At 45.2% G+C, this 19284-nt stretch overlaps 1 protein-coding gene across 1 annotated transcript in view; it reads right to left on the bottom strand.

Moving 5' to 3' along the window:
• Nucleotides 1-19284, bottom strand: part of grid1b (glutamate receptor, ionotropic, delta 1b) — a 268042-nt gene that overhangs the window by 66220 nt on the left and 182538 nt on the right. Inside the window, 1 exon segment of the mRNA XM_047338469.1 lies at nt 1609-1814. Within this exon segment, the coding sequence (XP_047194425.1) occupies nt 1609-1814 (206 nt within the window).

Raw genomic sequence — 19284 nt, 5'->3', positions numbered from 1 at the left:
AGAGAGGGAGAGAGAGAGAGGGAGAGAGAGAGAGAGAGAGGGAGAGAGAGAGAGAGAGAGAGAGAGGGAGAGAGAGAGAGAGAGAGAGAGAGAGAGAGAGAGGGAGAGAGAGAGAGAGAGAGAGAGAGAGAGAGAGAGAGAGAGAGAGAGAGAGAGAGAGAGAGAGAGAGAGAGGGAGAGAGAGAGAGGGAGAGAGAGAGAGAGAGAGGGAGAGAGAGAGAGAGAGAGAGAGAGAGAGAGAGAGAGAGAGAGAGAGAGAGAGAGAGAGAGAGAGGGAGGAAAATGGCTGTGTTTTTGTTTACTCAGGTCATTTTCAATTTGCCCTGAGGACATGTAAAACACACACACACACACACACACTCGTGTACATGGAGGTGTCACCCATCACTGCTCCGCAGCCTGATAGGATCCTGTCAGTCAATCTGTCTCCCTCGGCAACTGAGAGCTTCGTCCTGCCTCCCAATCTAAACCTGACTCCTCCGTGATTGTGATTTATAGTCTCTCTCTCTCTCTCTCTCTCTCTCTCTCTCTCTCTCTCTCTCTCTGATGGGGGAGAGGAGGGTGAAGGAGGTGAGGAAAGGAGGGAGGATCAAGAGAGGGCAGGAGACCAAAAAGATGAAGAGGGGATGATTTAACAGGATGATAAAAGGGGAAGAGGTGAAGTCAGAGGATGAAAAATGGAGGTCAAAGGAAGCATGAGGGGGGAGGAAGGAAGGAAACAAGAGAACATGAGAAGGGAAGAGGAGAGAGAGAGAGAAGGCGGGAGAGGAAGGAGAATAAAGGGATGAAGTGCCATCATGATAAAGAGAAGGCAGATGGAGGATGAGGAGGAAGCAACAGGTGAGACGCTGGAGGAGGAAGAAGAGGAAATGAAAAAAAAGACAAAATGAAGTGAGAAGTAAAAGTGAGGAAGAGGGAGAGAGACTGAAATCACTGATTATTGACACGTTAAATCTGTCTTACACACACACACACACACACACACACACACACACACACACACACACACACTTATTAAGCTTTTAACGTGTTTCCATGACATTATTGAAGAGTGAGACTTTCTCACCTCCTACACCAGCACGTCCTGCTGCTAATGACACACACACACACACACACACACACACACACACACACACACACACACACACACACACACACACACACACACACACACACACACACACACACACACACACACACACACTAAGACACATTCCAGTCATCCGACCCCGAAACAACCAGCCAATCAAAAACAAAGATATGAAGTGAACCATGACATTGAATAAAGTTTAAAACACTGATTTAGTCCCTGAGAACTCGTGGACTCATTAGTTTGAAATAAACACACTAATGCAGCAGCTTTACACAGATACACAATCCTGCTGCCAACACCAGCTGCACATTTAGTCACACACACATTTGCTTTAACCCGTTTTCTTCTGTGTACACATGCAGTCATTCTGTGTGTGTGTGTGTGTGTGTGTGTGTGTGTGTGCACATTGTTCTACAAACGACACACACACATGTTGCTTATCACCCATGTGTAACCACACTGCTCCCTGTAGACACACACACAGAGCCACATTAGCACGTTAGCCCTGCACCGACCTGCTGGATGAAGGTGTGCGCCCCCTGAGGACTCAGCAGCAGGATGGCTCTGCGGAGCGTGTCCCTGTAGCGGTTCAGCTCCTCCGTCCTCATGGTGGTGAAGAGGTTGGTGAAGACTTTACTGATGTTTCTGTCCACTCTCTGCAGCGCCACGTCCACGCCCTGACGGGACGTCTGGTCCAGGAAGCCCTGCAGGCCGCGGATATCTGGAGGAGAAGAGTCGAATCAATCAACGGTTCAGGGTGAAGGAATTAGTGACACCTAGTGGTGAAGTTACAGATCACAACTAACTGATTAACCAGCATTACCTCTGCCACGGAGGTTATGTTTCAGTTTACAGGATTACGTAAAAAACAGAAACTGCATTGATGCCATAAACCCTGAGTCTGCGTGGACGTTAAAACTTTATGGTCGATAGCAAACGCCTGCGACTGAGCACAGCGATAACACCAACTTAGAGATGTCTTATATTATTCTGACTTAATACGGAACTGGAGCAGGACAAATCAGAATGCGGCGAGCCACCAGGGTCGCTGGTTTGACGTGGCGAGATGAGATATTCGCCTCAGAGCCGATGTTCCGTATCCTGTGGTTGTGTTTTATTGATCCATTAAACCAAACATGGAGGACAAACACGCCCCCTCACACGGGGAGATAACGGCGGTGACCTGACTCGTCCCGGAGTCAGACCGAGAGCAGCATCTTTATTCCTGCACCGTCTTCGTCTGCGCTGCCGAACAGTCGGGATCTATTTGAGAATATCATTTACTCGTAGATTGCTCGCACACTCGTCTCCAAACTGCCAGAGAAGTTTCTGACGTGCCGACGAGGCGGCTGTGTTGCGTTCTGCTCTGTTATAGCTGGTGACAGGTTGTTTGGCCTGAACATCTCTTCTCCTGCGCGGCGCTCACCTCCCTCCATCCTCCGCTGTCTATTAGCACTGACAGCAGACTTGTACAGAGACCTCAGCGACTCCAGCTGCCACTCTCTGCTCCCACATCGCTTTATTTCTCTCACTCCAGCTGTTTCATCTCATCATCCCCATCTCCCCACCTCCTCCCGCTCACTTCTCCCCCGTGTCATTGTTTTTGTCCTCCATTACATTTTCTGTCTATCCATCCATCAGTCACTCTCTTCCTCCCACATCCACAGTAAATCTTAGCTCTAGTGGAACAATTGGGTCGAACTATATGATGTGATTTGAAATTCAGAGCTTTGGGATTCACAGTTTCCTGCAGATTTTAAAGGCAGCGCTGGAGGCGGAGCTCTGTACGAGGCATTAGCAGCCCGCTACCTGAATTAGCAGCTGTCCGTCTGTCCCTCATCAATCTTTATCTCCTTCTGGTAAATTTAACAAAAACATGAAAAGCACCAAAACAACCAGTGAAGCTACAGATTGAAAACTGTTTCACTTTCATATTGAGCAAGGAACCTTTGTAAAATGATCTATAACCGTGACAAACTTTGAATATCTCTGGACATTTTCTGAATCTTCTCCTGCAGCCTCCTAGTAAAATGTCTGGAAGCTTCCCAGTGAGCGAGTGGACGTGTTGATGACGTTGATGAAGAAGAGACGAAGAAGACACGTAGAAGACGAAGACGTCAACTTGGCTGACGCCGGTGTGCATGAGCTGTAAACAACCTGCTGCTGCTGCCTCACAAACACTAACTACAGGAAATGTCTGGACACTGTTTTCCAGAGTTCATGTGTGAAAGCAGCTTTAATAACCCAAACATCCCGTCCTCTGTTCTTTAAATCCGTTCTGGCTGCAGCTTCGAGCTGAGTTAAAAAACAACATTACACAGAACCCTGATCTCTGTGGTTGAACATGACACTTTGTGAAATTACCACCGGGCTCCAGGAGAAGTTTAATGGTTCATATCCTGCTCTAGTCGGAAGGAACACGAAGTCAAAGCAACACAATAATAAAAGACTTTCTTTGTGTCCCAGTGAAAATCTTCTGTTCCTCTTCAACATCACTTTGTAAACAGACGCTACTCAATCGCATTTTAGCTTCTTTTAGCTTCTTTTAGCTTCTTTTAGCTTCTTTTAGCTTCTTTTAGAGAACTGTGTGACGGAGGCGGAGCTTAGACCTGGATCCAGAACCAGGACGTTTCCAAGTGGATCAACAGATTTATACGATAATCTCTTTTAAGATTACATGTACTTTTCAACCCAACATTTCAATAAAGGATATTTTATTTTGCCCTACATTGTCTATATGAAAGCTTTTAGTTTAAATCAAATATATTTTTAGTTTTCGTTCCGTCAGTCTTTTCCTTCCTGACTATTTTTACTTTACACATATCTTCTGTTGCTCCACATGCACCAACCATCACACATTACCTGTATTTCTATCATTAGTATTAAATAATGCATTGCACAGTTTCCCTCCAGCGTCACACTCTGCTCTCTTTGTGTTTCCATTCATCTCAGTGCTGCTGCTCAGTGTCTCCGTCACAACTTCACTCCACAAATCTGCTGCCGAAGGAAGTAAATCTCTCCATTCTGCAGCTCGAGCAGCAGAACAACACAAGAGCAGGGACTTGAAAGCAATTTGCTCCTCGCCTGCCTTCCTCATCACTTACTCCAGAGACACTTTGAGCAAGGCACTGTGGGGGAGGCACTCGTCTCCCTGCAGAGAAGCCGGGACTTATCTTCATCCATCAGAGTCGCACCAATCTCGCCTTTGCAGTCGCTGGAAAATTGGCAGGTGGACCGGCGGCCGCAGAAAAGGCCTCAGATTTAATTTAGATTCACACAACATGGAAATATGTGGCGTTTGTCAGACAGACGGCAAATACTCAGGGGCCAGTTTGGTTCTGTGCAGCAAACACGTCCCATATTTACCTGTAATATGTTAATTTGCATGTGAATTATGTATTTTACATTTTATCAGTTAATTCTTTTAGCTGAGTCTGAAAACCTCAGCATCTTTTACACCACGTGCAGGAAATAGACCAATCATCACTGAGGCTACATCCTCATTACTGCACTTAACTCATCGCTGTTGCCATGGTTACGGCAGCTGTCCACACTACCCCTCCAGCCTCTTAATCAGAGACTTTTATAAACGCAGTCACACATTCAGACGGACTGACCTGCTAATTGAAAAGGTCGAAGGTCAAACGATTAATCGGTGTTAAACTTGTTGCTGAGAGAAAAACATGTCGTCAGGAAGCGTCTCATTATTTCCAGGGAAACAGATTTTCGTTTTCGACTTTCGTCTAATGTGTGAAAAGCATTTTGAATTTAATGTCGATGGTTTGATGTGTGACGCATTGAGCATCTGTCAGATGAAAACAACAGGAACTTTAATTAAGTTGATGTAACTCAGAAACCTGCCTGTTTGTGTTGTAGTTCAAACTGTTGCTGTTCTCACAGACGTCGACTTTTACACTTTTAATTGATTCCGTCACATCTACAGTTTAATTAGATTTTCATAAAACACCCAAATAAATAAAATTCTGCAGAAAGGAGAGTTTGGACTGAATCGAAGCTCAGGTGCAGTCGATGATTCTCAACAGCATCGGTTCAGGCAGCTCGTCCAATCAGATGTCTTCAGCACTGTAAAGCACACCCCCCCCCCAGAGCTAAATGCTAAATGCTAAATGCTAACGTCTCAGGCAGCGTCTCTCCCTCAAGTCTCTTCCTCTGAATCTGTAGCTGTTACAACACGTTTCAGTGAAACTGCTGCAAACACAAATAAACGTGAGCGTCCCTCCTGCTGCGTCTCAACATGGCTGCAGTTGTAAATATTGATCAGTGGCTCCCGACAGCGAGCGGCTTCCTTTTCCAGGGGTCCGGATTAATTACAGGAGGAAGGCTGCAGGCTGCACGTCTTCATTAGTTCACCAGACAAAAGTTCTAATTAAAAAACAGACACGATAAAAGTCTGGTCTGATAAAGACTTCACTTTTCAAAGAGTTTCACGACGTCGCTCGGTCTCTGTGGGATCGTCTGCCCCCGGAGGACGAGGAGAGGTGGAGGAGAGGTCGTCCAGTGAAACAGAAGAAATCAACTCTAAAAGTGCGACTGTGCAGCAGGTTGGAAAGTTTCAAACTAATTAAAGGTGCAATCTGCGCATAAACAGCAATTTGAGAAATCTGTAGTTTTAATCAAGGTAAACCTGCGATTCCTTTGGTCGCCTGTCGGTGGCGTAATATCACCTTTGTTGTGCAAGTTGTGTTTATCTGCCACAAGTTTGGTGTCTGGCTTCGGTATAGATCATAAATCCCTCCTCCTCCATGTTAGCAGATGGGACATGGACCAAACTAATAAAGTTAGACACTAAATAATACCATCACCACAAGATGGCAGTGTTTGAATTTTCATGTTCAAAGAGGCAGGAAGTGGAGACGTGTCGTCCATCTTTATTTAGTCTGTGAACTGAACCGTCAACGTAGCTCAAATATTTGTAAAGGTCTTTTCCTGCGGTGGAGTTTAATAAATCTGTGTATTTCACCATCTTGGTTTCCTCTTGTTTCTGGTTCTTGTGTTCAGTGACACGATTTGATTTCCCCCAGAGGAAACTCTGGAGTTGAGGGAATCCCTCCCTGCAGTTTAATTGGAAGCAGCAGGTCTGAATCTGCAGCTTAATCCCACCGCCTCTGAGCCGCCACACGTCTTCTTCCTGTTCGCTCTTACGCATCATTCTGAGAAACAGTGAGCGCTAATGAAGCAGATTCCCTGAGCCGTGACTCTCGACTCAAACGGAGAAAAGAAGAGGGAGAAAGAGGAGAAACGTGTGATGTGGGGGGGGAGGCGTTTCCATGACAGCTCAGTTCATTTATCACAGGACTGCTGCAAAGGACATTTTAATTACCTGCACACATCATGAAGAGACGCAGACGGGGGGAATTAGAGAGGGAGTGTCAGAATGAAGAGGAGAGGGAGAGGAGAGGGAGGGAGGGAGAGAGAGAGAGAGAGAGAGAGAGAGAGAGAGAGAGAGAGAGAGAGAGAGAGACAGAGGAAGAGAGAGAGAAGAAGAGAGAGAGAGAGGAGGAGAAAGGAGGAAGAGGGGGAGAGAGAGAGAGAAAGAGAGGAAGAGAGAGGAGAGAGAGAGGGGGAGAGAAGGAGGAGAGAGAGGAGAAGAGAGAAGAGAGAGAGAGAAGAGAAGAAGAGAGAGAGAGAAGAAGAGAGAGAGAGAGAGAAGGAGAGAGAGAGAGAGAGAGAGAGAAGAGAGAGAGAGAGAGAGAGAGAGAGAGAGAGAGAGAGAGAGAAGAGAGAGAGAGGAGAGAAAGAGAGAGAGAGAGAGAGAGGGAGAGAGAGAGGACGAGAGAGAGGGAGAGAGAGAGAGAGACAGAGAGAGAGAGAGAGAGAGAGAGAGGGAGAGAGAGAGAGAGAGAGAGGGAGAGAGAGAGAGAGAGGAGAGAGACAGAGAGAGAGAGAGAGAGAGAGAGAGAGAGAGAGAGAGAGACAGAGAGAGAGGAGAGAGAGAGAGAGAGAGAGAGAGAGAGACAGAGAGAGAGAGAGAGGGAGAGAGAGAGAGAGAGACAGAGAGAGAGAGAGAGAGACAGAGAGAGAGAGAGAGAGAGAGAGAGAGAGAGAGAGAGAGAGAGAGAGAGAGACAGAGAGAGAGAGAGAGAGAGAGAGAGAGAGAGAGAGAGAGAGAGAGAGAGAGAGAGAGAGAGAGAGAGAGAGACAGAGAGAGAGAGAGAGACGAAACCGAGATGATGGTGTGAGTTTGTGAGGAGGAATAATTAAGACTTTTCATCCACATCCAATGACAGGAGTAACATTTAGCTGCTTGTGTGTGTGTGTGTGTGTGTGTGTGTGTGTGTGTGTGTGTGTGCTTCCCTCCATCTTCCTTTCCCCCCACCACACTGTAAAAGGTTAGAGCACACACACACACACACACACACACACACACACACAACAACACACACACACACACACACAGACACACACTCTGACATTAACCATCACAACTACACACTTAACTCCAGCTCCACTCTGACCTGAACTCTGGAAACCAAACAAGCTCACGAAGATAAATTCATTTCTACAATATCAAAGTTTCCTATGAAAAGTTTTGGACCTTTAATAACCAGGAAGCTTTTTACCAATGTTTCCCTGCGACTGAAGAGGAGATCAGATCACATGCACCGAATCGTCTGTTACACAATTAAATATTATAAAACTGATTCCAACACGGCTGACTGCTGTTCCTGTGTTTGCCCTGCAGTTGCAGTCCCTTGCCAGTATGTGGTGCTGCAGCCCCCTTACTTCCAGCGTCCTTGATGTCAAACCAAACTCTGTCCTCACAACCAGATGAAAGACTTGTCCACACAAACACGTGTGGTGAGGAACCCTACGGGGACGTGTTGGACCTGGACGCTGCAGCTGTGAAGACTTGAACCGACGAATCAGACGAGCTTTCAGCGAGCGCCTCCTTCAGAGAACAGGAGCTTTAATAAAGTCGTCTCCTGTCTCCTTGTCTCCTTGTCTCCTTGTCTCCTGATTTCTGAGTGATTAAACCCTTTAAAGTGTCAAATGTCCAATTAGCTCTCTGTTGTTGTGAGCAGCAGGAAGTCGCTTCACAGTTTGACGCTCGGAGCCAAAAATAAACTTTAGATTTTAACACTGTTTTATTTTTCCAGACACGATCCATCACCGTGGAAACAGACGAGTCACAGCTGCTGCTATTTTATTATAAACCTGTGAACCTCCTCCTGCCCCCTGGTGGCCGGCTGCAGTACAGATCAGATACTGCGGCTCCGCTCAACGATCACTACTCCACACAAGATGGCCGCGTTCGTATCAACTTCATGTTTGTGGGATTATACGAACGTTTATTGATTGTTAGATTAGCGACGTTGTTTCCGATCATTAAACATTTCAATCTGTTTCGAAGTTTCTGTTTTCTTCTTCCTGTTCACGCAGCTGTTTTTAAAGGAGACATGTCTGTTGTAAGATGATGTGATTTATCGTGAAAACCCCGCGGCCTCTTCACGCGTCTTCACGACGTCTCTTCACGACGTCTCTTCACGCCGTCTCTTCACGCCGTCTCTTCACGCCGTCTCTTCACGACGTCTCTTCACGACGTCTCTTCACGACGTCTCTTCACGCCGTCTCTTCACGACGTCTCTTCACGACGTCTCTTCACGACGTCTCCTGCACGTTCAGCTCGTCTCCGTCTCCTTCGTCCTCTCAGGTCCGACACTAAGGGGGCCGATGTGTAATTTAACGGCCGGGGTTCTCCTCACGAGCAGAATGTGCTGCTGATGCACGGAGCGTATGAAATGCTAATGAGGCGGCTCCGTGCCGTCCCTCGCCCGCCCCGCTCCTCGCTCCCCGCAGGCCTGCCAAGGTGTTATGTAAATGAAGCCAATCAGAGGCCTGCGAGGGACTTTACAGCCGCCATCACAAACCTATCACAGCTCATCTGAGGCGGCGTGTGATCATAAATAACATCCGCCTGCCGTCTTTATATAGTTTCATACATTTCAGAGCTTTTACTTTTGTTATGAACGGTGTGTGTTGCTCTTGGTGGACGCCGCCGCTGCTCGACCGTGTCGCTGCTGAAACTGTTTCTCCTGCGACCACAGGCCGAGGGCACACACATCTAAATTAAATCTACACACTACATTATTCATGCCAAACAGTTTACCACACTTTAATCTCTCTAATGCATATATTGTGGTAAACAGCGCCAGGCTGATGGGATGAGGAGGAGGAGGAGGAGGATGAGGAGGAGGAGGAGGAGAGGAGGCTGATTCTCCAGGAAGTTTGTGCTCGAGCTGAGATTCAACTTTTACCCCAAAGATGCTCGAGTGATTTTAAATTGATAAAACCAGCAGATCCAGAACTTTAGTGGCACCAAAAAGTCATTTTATCAAATAATGTGTTTTTCCTGAATAATGAGAAACAATGTCGGGACGAGTTTACGGGAAAAATGATTGAATTTAGTTTTTCTTTTTTCATTTTCAGAATAAAGTTGATGTTGGACCTCTTAGTGTTTGTTCAGTTCAGTAGAGGAGACGCATCATGAAGGTTCTTCACTGTCATCAATCGTCTTTTAGATTAGGTTAGATTACGTTAGATTAGATTAGTGTATATTAAATTAGATTAAAGTAGATTATATGAGATAAAATGAGAGTAGATACTGTTGAGTAAAACGACGTTAATCCAGGTTCATGTTCTAGTTTCGTGTTTAAACGTTTCTGACCTTTCACACTGATGACACGTCAACCAGAATAAAACGTTATAATTTCACACAGCGGATTATTTAACTCAGGACTTTGATTCACCACGTTTGACTTTATTTAATCTGCACAAATGAGTCGTTAGAATCAGTTTTGGGACTTTTATCGTTTTCTGTCCTGCTGTGTTTTATCAGCGAGGAAATAAAGTGCAGGCGTGAACCAGCTGATAATGAGCTTTAATAACCAGCTGATAAAACTGTGAAGCTGCAGTTTCCCGCAACGTGAAAAATAAAAATGAGTTCAGAGCTTCAGGAGGTTCAGCTGCTGAAGAGTTTTAGATTTGAAGAAATGTAAAAATGTAAATCAGAAGCTCATGAAGTGCTTTCTCTCTTGAAGCCGTCTGTAGTAAATAGGAGTAATTTCATCTTCAAGTGTTTTATTTTGTCTCACATATTTTTCTCAGGGTCAAGATGAATTCTGAGAGTTTGGAGAAATTTGCATCAGAAATGTTTTAAATCATCAAGAAGAGAAAGAAAGAAAGAAAGAAAGATTCCTTCTGTCACTTTAGAGTCAAAACAACATTTATATCGATTAAAGAAACTGAACTGGATTTATTAAAATGATATTATGATCTCATTGGTCACTGTGAGGGACGATGACGTACGAGGCTCTGATTGGTCGACTCAGCTACGTTGAACTGAAGAATGTTCTGACTTTAATCCTATTTAAACATCTAGTTTTAAAACCGATATCATAGTCATTTTATATGTAAGTTAAAATGGTCTTTAAAACCACAAACTGTAAATAAAGATGGACGACATGACAGCGCAGGAAAGTAAAGCCAAAACACCTTGATCGCCCCCTGGTGGCCTGGAGGTTATAAAGCACGTCTCCTCCGTGTAAATGTTTCCGAGGTATTTTGGCTTCGTTTGTGGAGGAAGTGGAGACACGTCGTTATTATTCTTTCATGTTGGGACCAGTTTTATATTTAAATACTTTGTTTCCTCTACGTCTAAAGTTCTTCCTGGTTTTAACGTTAATGTGTTTGGACCACGACCCGCTGGTACTGTCAGGGGTCAAACCTGTGACCTTTTGGTTACATGGTGGATTCTCCCGTCGAGCTTTTATTAGCTGCTTGACATTTCAGACGAACTTTCCTGAGTAATGAACTCGTGTGGAGCTTCCTGTCTCTTCTGGGACCGCGTTGATAAGACCTCAGCGCCTGCGTCCATGTCGGCGCAGACACAACCATCAAGTGCTGAGGAAGAGGAGGAAGAGGAGGAAGAGGAGGATTGAGTTTGGTGTAGATTGACTGTATGTAGACACTGTCCAGACGTACCAGGGCCCAGCGGGAACACTCAGCCGGACCACACGGTGTGGATTTGATCTTTGAATGTCAAGAACCAGCGACTGGACTCGACTGACATTTTACTTTTCATTGACCTTCCTCTCACACTGGAGACGTCCAACTTTCACAGCAGCAGATTTATTCAGAATCAGAGTTTATTTTAAAATGTTTCCTCCATGTTAGCAGACGGGACATGGACCAAATGATCTAAGTTTATTTACAGTCTGTAGCTGTGACGTCTAAAGAGCCTTGAGATGATGCAAATGATGATTTGGTTCTTTACAAATGAAATTGAATTGAAGAAGACAGAGTTTGGCTTCATGTTTGTACAGTGAGAAGAATTAGAGACGTGTCGTCCATCTTTGTTTACAGTGATTGATCTTCGATATCTACAGTGATTGATTAAACCTGTAGGACGATCGGGAGACGATGTTTTTCATTTGAACCTTTAAAGGCGTCGACGTATTTAGAGTGTGAAGATATAACTGAGTTTTCTATCATAATAATAAATAAGTGTTAGAAGATGATGACTCATCATGACTCGCCATGTGGGGTGAAGACGAGCTGCTGCTAATGACGATGATGAAGATTGGGTGAAAGCTGCATTATAATTGGCTGCCGGACGTCGTGTTTAAAAAAGATGATCAATAAAAAAGACAACTCGACAGACGGCCCCTCCTCCCTTAGAAAATCCTGAAGCCATTTTCTGTGCACTTCAAAACATTCTTATCTCTTCAAGGAAAACCTGAGGCTCCTCATCGATCTGTTTGTTTCCTGCCAAATGAGATGAGGAGGGATTCAAACCCAGAGAGGAACCGGACCCGTGTGCAGAGCTGTGGTTCCACCATGTTCCTGTGTTTACTAAATGAGACGAGGAGGGATTCAAACCCAGAGAGGAACCGGACCTGTGAGCAGAGCTCTGGTTCCACCATGTTCCTGTGTTTACTAAATGAGACGAGGAGGGATTCAAACCCAGAGAGGAACCGGACCCGTGTGCAGAGCTGTGGTTCCACCATGTTCCTGTGTTTACTAAATGAGACGAGGAGGGATTCAAACCCAGAGAGGAACCGGACCTGTGAGCAGAGCTGTGGTTCCACCATGTTCCTGTGTTTACTAAATGAGACGAGGAGGGATTCAAACCCAGAGAGGAACCGGACCCGTGTGCAGAGCTGTGGTTCCACCATGTTCCTGTGTTTACTACCACAGAGAATCACACAAATCCTGTGATGAACATCTGGAGAACATGGGACTCTAATTACGTCCTGAACGTGAAGCCAAAACATCTGCTTCGCCCCCTGGTGACTGACTGGAGTAGAGCTCATAGCCCCGCCTCCTCCATGTTAGCAGATGGGACATGGACCAAACAAATAAATACATCAAAGTAGACGTTAAATAAACATTCCAACGTCATGATTGACAGCTGAGACTGAGACTCACTTTCTCTTGATTGAAATGATGAAAATTTAATTTAAAGTTTGACTTGTTTCACTTTTACCTGTAAATTCTACAATAACAGTCGATAACAGTATTTTGATTATAGATACTGTGGGTCTCTGTGAAGAATCAAATATCATAACCCCCCTGCAGCCAATAGGACTCTAGGACGAAGGAGCTGACACTGTGAATGTTCTGCAGTTTTCAGTGTTGGTTTATGAACAGAAACAAACAGGGACGTGACAGAAGCTCGAACCACTGAGGAATAATGACGCTGTAAAAACAACATGATAGACGAGCGTGTTCGAGCCCGGCAGCGTCGGGGGGGACGAGGGTTGTTGTTGTGAAATTAATCAACAAAAACTAGACAGGGAAGAAACAGTTGATTGAACTTCAGCTCAATGTGTTTTCAGCAGAAAGGAAACACAATAAAACCCGTGAAAAACAGACTTCTTCAATATCCTGAGATCTGAAGATACGTCAGGATCCACAGGAAACTAGAACCTCATCATCAAGCTGCACCGATCACACACAGACTCGTGAATATCAGTTTACTAAACATGTTTATTATACAAGCCATGAACTATTTCCTGAGAAATCTGTGAAAATGATGAAATTAGTCTCACAATGTTAAAGAAAGTGAAAAAATTTATAATAATAATAAGTTAATCAAAGAACAGTCATATGATTTAATTTACATCTCAAAAACCTATTGAAGAATCTCTTTACATTTGAATACTAATTCATTACTTTACTTTACTATGTACTTCAAAGATTTCTGACTTTCTGATGAACTCTTTTCTCTTTTTAGATTTCAGACCTGAAACAGACGTTTGAAGCTTCTACTCACTCGAGCTGCTCTGATTGGATTAAGAAGATTTGCGTCTGATTTCCTGACAAGTGACGAGTGAGTGCAGGAAAAGGAAAGTGGAAATATTCTAAATGAGAAAAACACGAATGTCCAGATGGACCCGATGATCTCAAACGTACACGTGGAGATGTTGGGTTTCAAGGCAGAAGGTCAGAGGGCGGCGCCGGGCGAGAAGTTTGACGCTGATCGACGGAGACGTTTGAAATGAGAGAATCTGAGCTGAGTTCATGAATAAACTGTAAAAAGAGCAGAAGCCTGCTTCACTTAGTGATGCAGGAGCTGAGGCACGGAGCCGGATCCTCTGGTTCCTCTTCTTCTCTGTGGGTTCGACGCCACCTGATGAACTGAGCAACCAACACCACGGACCAATCAAATGATTAATCAGCCTCAACACGACCTGAGATCCGACCACAGGACAAACTCATTAACCAGAATCTGCCCCCCCCGCTGATGAGCGGCTGATGACAGCGGATCCTTTCTGATTCTTCTGATTCCAGCTGCAGCTGGCGTGGACGCCGTGTGAGGCGAGCGAGGCCGTGCGAGGCGGCGGCGCCGTCGGCGGCGGCGCGGCCGACACGTCGCGGCGCGGCGTCGGCGCGAGGCCGTGCCGGGCGTGCGAGGCCGTGCGGCGTGCGAGGCCGTGCGAGGCCGTCCGGCGCCGTGCGAGGCGGCGAGGCCGTGCGAGGCCGTGCGAGGCCGGCGGTTGCGAGGCCGTGCGAGGGCCGTGCGAGCGTCGACGCCGTGCAGCAGGCGTGTCGTGAGGCTCTGCTGAGCGTGTGTCAGCTGACAGAGGACGGAGCAGCAGCGTCTGAACACCTTCCTCCTGCTCCGAGCTTCAACCAGGGTGACGTGTCTGTTTCCTCAGGTTCCAACACTGATCCAGGATCAACACGACTCCACAGGTTGTTCATCTGAAGACGTTTGGACCCTGCTGAACTTTCACTGGAAGCAAAACTGAGACAAAAGATGGAGGATTCACGATGCTGAGGACTAAGACGTAGACTCTGAGTCCCGATGAGTCCTGATGAGTCCTGATGAGTCCAGATGAGTCCTGATGAGTCCTGATGTTTAATCAAACACAGGCTGAATATCTGTACCAATGAACCAAGTGAACCTGAGTCCTCTTCATAATTATCACTTGTCCAAAGGCCTCGTGAGCTGAACATGATGTTTCCCACATAAACGCTTCAGGACTTAGACACAAAATATAAACTTCCTGGAAATAAGGTGAAGAGCGAAGAGAAAAATCTGTTTCCATTCGCCTCCAGTGAATTTTATGTTCAGAGCAAAGGAACCTGCAGCCTGACGGACGCCGACCAGCTCATTAACCAAACAACTGACCAGCGGAGCAACACGCCATCTGCTGAGCTGAAGAACCCACTCACTGCAGAGATCTGTGTGTGTGTGTGTGTGTGTGTGTGTGTGTGTGTGTGTGTGTGTGTGTGTGTGTGTGTGTGTGTGTGTGTGTGTGTGTGTGTGTGTGTGAGGTTTGGATGTATTTATTTACTGTGGGTGTTAACAGAGTCTGAGTTTATAGCAGCTTCACAGCGACACTGTATAAATCTGCTTTAGATGCAGCAGAGTGAGAGAGAGTGTGAGTGTGTGTGTGTGTGTGTGTGTGTGTGTGTGTGTGTGTGTGTGTGTGTGTGTGTGTGTGTGTGAGCACGCCGCTGCAGCATCATGAGCAAGGTGAAAACTTGTGTGTGTGTTATTTGTGTGTCAGGTGGAGGCAGAGGAAGATGAAGTGCGCCCGGCGCTGCAGAGGATTGTTAATAAACATCATTATTAGCTCCTTTCACACTGCGACTGTGTGCGAGCGGCTGAACGCAGCTTCGCCACGGGCATCTCCCATCATGCACTGCAGCCGGGAAACAGACACTTCTCTACACAAGAAACTCGACTTCACACATCAAAGCTCAAATAATGTTTGTGAATGAAGGAAAACATGACACTGTGTCCGTGTGTGTGTGTGTGTGTGTGTGTGTGTGTGTGTGTGAAGTTGCGTCTTCAAATCATCGAAGCTGCAGGAAATCAACAAAAATGGTTCCTTTGTTTTGTGACAGATTTACGTTCGATGATCTTTCCTGGTTTTATCTCACCGGCGCCACATTCACACGCCGAGCGTCACTTCAGCCTAATTAACCACGTGAACTTTGCTGGATGCTGCTTCCTGAACTGATCACAGATCGGTCGTAAAACTTAACCTTAAATTAAAGGTCAACGCCATCAAATATTTTCTAAACTGTTTCATTAACTAATGACGTTTTTATTTCTTCGTTCAGCTTCTTTTATTTTTCCTTTGGGGGAAATTGAAGCAAACTGTCACATTAAACTGCTGATTGTTCAATGTATTCACATAGATTTATTATATGACAATATTCAAATAATATTATGATAATTCTCTTTAATCCAGTCTTGTTGCTGATGTATTTGAGAAAACATATTTTTTCACTAGTTTAAAGTCGAGAACCTTCGTAGTTTTTCTGTTTGTCTTTGACCAAATCAGCAAATAGAAGCTGTGTTATTATTTATTATGAGAGTTTTCTCGTCCCAGGCACCAACGGGTGGTTTATTAAAGCTACGACCGCTCACTCATCATGTTTCCTCCGAGCGGCGTCGTCTCTGTGATGAAACCTAACGTACGAGGCCTCGTTGGATCCTCTCGTCTTCTCCGGGTCCTTCATGGCGGTGAAGACGTTCCTGAACAAACCATTTATCTCAACTAACCGTGATCAATGTCTGTGTCTCCAGTATGCAGATGATAAGCAGCCGGGACGGACTAACCATGTTAAATAGAAGCAATTTCATTCTAATGTGCTCTCCAGATATCTGCTGAATACATTTATTAAATGATATTAAGACGTATTACCTCCACTGGCTGCGTGGGCCGTGGGATACGTGTGAGCTGCTGGTAATCACGCTCTCCTCTGGGGGGGGGGGTTTACTGTATTTACATTGCTGTGAGGTGGAGGTGAAACGACGAAGAACTGCAGCCGTGAATTCAAACCATGGAGGATGAAGAAGATGAAGACGAGCGTGGAGTCGAACCCAGAAGAAGATGGAACCAAACTTTAACTCTGTCGGTTCGAGGAAGGCTCGGTTAGTTTTCTGAGGAAAGTGATTCCCGTCTGCTAACATGGAGGAGACATACATGACTTGTATTATTTTCTATCATCCTCTGATATGAATAAATTCTAAAATACTTGTGCAGACGTTTCTCCACATTTGTTAAATAAAGCGTCCTCGCCACCGGCTCCGTGATGGAGGTCGGCAGCAGCGAGGCCTCCTGAGAGAAACCACACCCCCGAGCTCCTCCTGCTGCTGCTGAGCTAATGGACAGTAACCGGAGTGATTTGTCTCCATTGATTGGTTATTCTGTATTCTGTTCAGCTTTTTAACTTTATGTTCACTCCTCTTTACACAAGAGAACTGAAGCGAGGCAGAAGCCTTTATCAGCTCCAGTCTGAGATCTGCTGTTCGCATCAGTGCAGCGACGAGCTGCCGGAGAGGAAGTGATCGGATTCTCTGAAACAGGAAACATCCGAAGCTCAGACACAGACGATGTAAACAGGAAGTTCTGATTGTCTGAGCATGAACGAGCTCATACGTGGAACATGTGGCTCTGATCTGAGGCTTCATCCATCTACAACCATTACAAACTGGTTATAATAACACGCCTGGAAACACATATCACATGACCACTCATGTGCACTGGGCGTAAACAGGAAGCACTTTGTTCTTAGCTGCGTCATTGTCATCGTGTCTTCCTGAAGGAGGTCATGTGACAGGAGCCTGACCAATCAGTGACGGTTTCTGGGTTTGGATGTAAACAGCAACGTAATGTTGATTAAAACATGAACGAGAATATAAATGGAACATTCCATGAGTTTCTCTGGAGTTCAGACAGAAGAACGATCTCTAGAACAAACTTCAGAGGCTCATCGGAAAAATCCAGATCAAACAGGAACCTCTTCTTTTTGTTGAGGTGAGAAATAAACCTGATGGATGAGACTATTTACTGGTTTGTTGAGTCTGTTGCTGGAGCAGCTCTTCAGTTAATCCAGGGAATTAAACACCTTCTGCACAATCAAGTATATACATCAAATAGTCCTGTTTAATGATTCATACGACTGCTCGCTACGCTCCAACACAACCGCAGATATTAGGCCACATCTTGCATTTTCATCATCTCACCTTACAGTATAATACATCATCATATGGTCCAGTCCCGTGGAGGAGAAATCTCCATGTTTGTTTCAACGTGGCTGAATTATTTAGAGCCAACATCGTACGAAAAACAGCCGAGCAGCTCCTCTCCCCCGTCGACTTCCCTCTCAGCCTTCAGCTCAATACGCTTCAAACTCGCATCTGTGATGCGAACACAAACCTTGAATCTGCTCCTCGGAGGCGTGAAGCATCGGCACAGATCAGATTCACTCCGCCTCCACGTTACGACCAATCGCTGAGCATCGAGGAACAATAGAGTCACTGTGTGAAGAGATAAGACTCAGACAAGAGCAGAAGAACTGATTCTGTCTCTTTATTCTAATAAAACAAGACGACGACAGTGTTTTACAAAATGAGTTTGACACAGTGAACAACTCGTTCAGAGTCTCTCAGGAAATGAAGACTGAGCTCGAAGTTAAGAAAATTCATCCAGATTTCTTGAAGCACAAAAAACCATCAGTCATAAACAACAACCAAAATGTTTCAATCCAAGTTCTTCTTGATCAGAGTCTGAAACTAACGATCACGACACACGTCTCCATCCACTTTAAACAACACCAGCAACACTTTCTTTAAACGTGTTTCAGAGAATGTGACTCTCTCTCTTTGGGGTCCCTCAGGGTTTCATACTTGGTTCGCTTCTGTTTCTCTGGATGTGCTTCTGGCTGTTCTGGATCATGGTGTAAATGTCTTTGTTACGCAGATGACACACAGTTATATATATCTGTAACACCCGATGATAAGGAGGCCTTAAATTCTTTACAAAGTTGAGGCTCCCGTGTTGTTCAGCTGATGCAGAAACTTGTCTAGTCAGTTAGAAGTTGTTAGAATTGTTACGGATGCAGAAGGTTTGGAAATCTAAAGATCTACAGATGAAGCTGGGAGCTGAAAACCTGCCTGTGAACTCGGCCTCTGAAGATTTTGAAAACTTTAACAATCGTTGGAAGTTTTGGAAGAGTTCCAGTCGACATTTCTTTAGATGAAGCTCAGAAACTGAAACATTCTGCAAAAGTTTCCAGCTGGAACCTGAACTGAACTTAAAAAAAGGAGAAAATATCAAACCAATATTATTTATTATATATAAACTTCACAGGCCGCCTGTAAACCTGAGGATAAGAGTCATCTCTTCTTTACATCATTGACTTGACTCGATGTTGAATATTTGTATTTAGTAGCTGATGCACCTGAAGTCCAGAACGTAACAATCAGACAAAGACTTGGTTCATTTGAGAGATGAACGAGCTCAGATCATTTCAAATCTGCTCGGATCAGGAACCAGAGAAACGCACCACAACACGACCACGTTATAAATTATGCATGAACGCAAGTATTTGCACTTCGACAAGCAATTTCCTTTCTGTCACTTTAATGTGACAGGAAAAAACGATTTCGGCAAATCCAGAGTCACTTCAGTCGCCATTATCACTGAAGAAGCCGCTGTCGCTCTACGAGCCGCCAACACTCGGGAGGAGAAACAGCTGCAATTACACTTTTCATCACCACGATCATCAGGTGATCGTCCACAGACCGATTCTTCAGACAAGTCTCAGATCAGATGTCACCAAATGTGCCAAAGTTTGGAAAACGTAATAAACTCCCTGTGAGCGAGGCCACAGCGCGGAGAGGTCTTAAAAGACGAGCTGCACAC

The sequence above is a fragment of the Hippoglossus stenolepis genome, chromosome 21 (genome assembly GCF_022539355.2).
Source record: "Hippoglossus stenolepis isolate QCI-W04-F060 chromosome 21, HSTE1.2, whole genome shotgun sequence".
In the NCBI taxonomy this organism is placed as follows: Eukaryota; Metazoa; Chordata; class Actinopteri; order Pleuronectiformes; family Pleuronectidae; genus Hippoglossus; species Hippoglossus stenolepis.
This window is presented reverse-complemented; position numbering and strand designations above follow the sequence as displayed.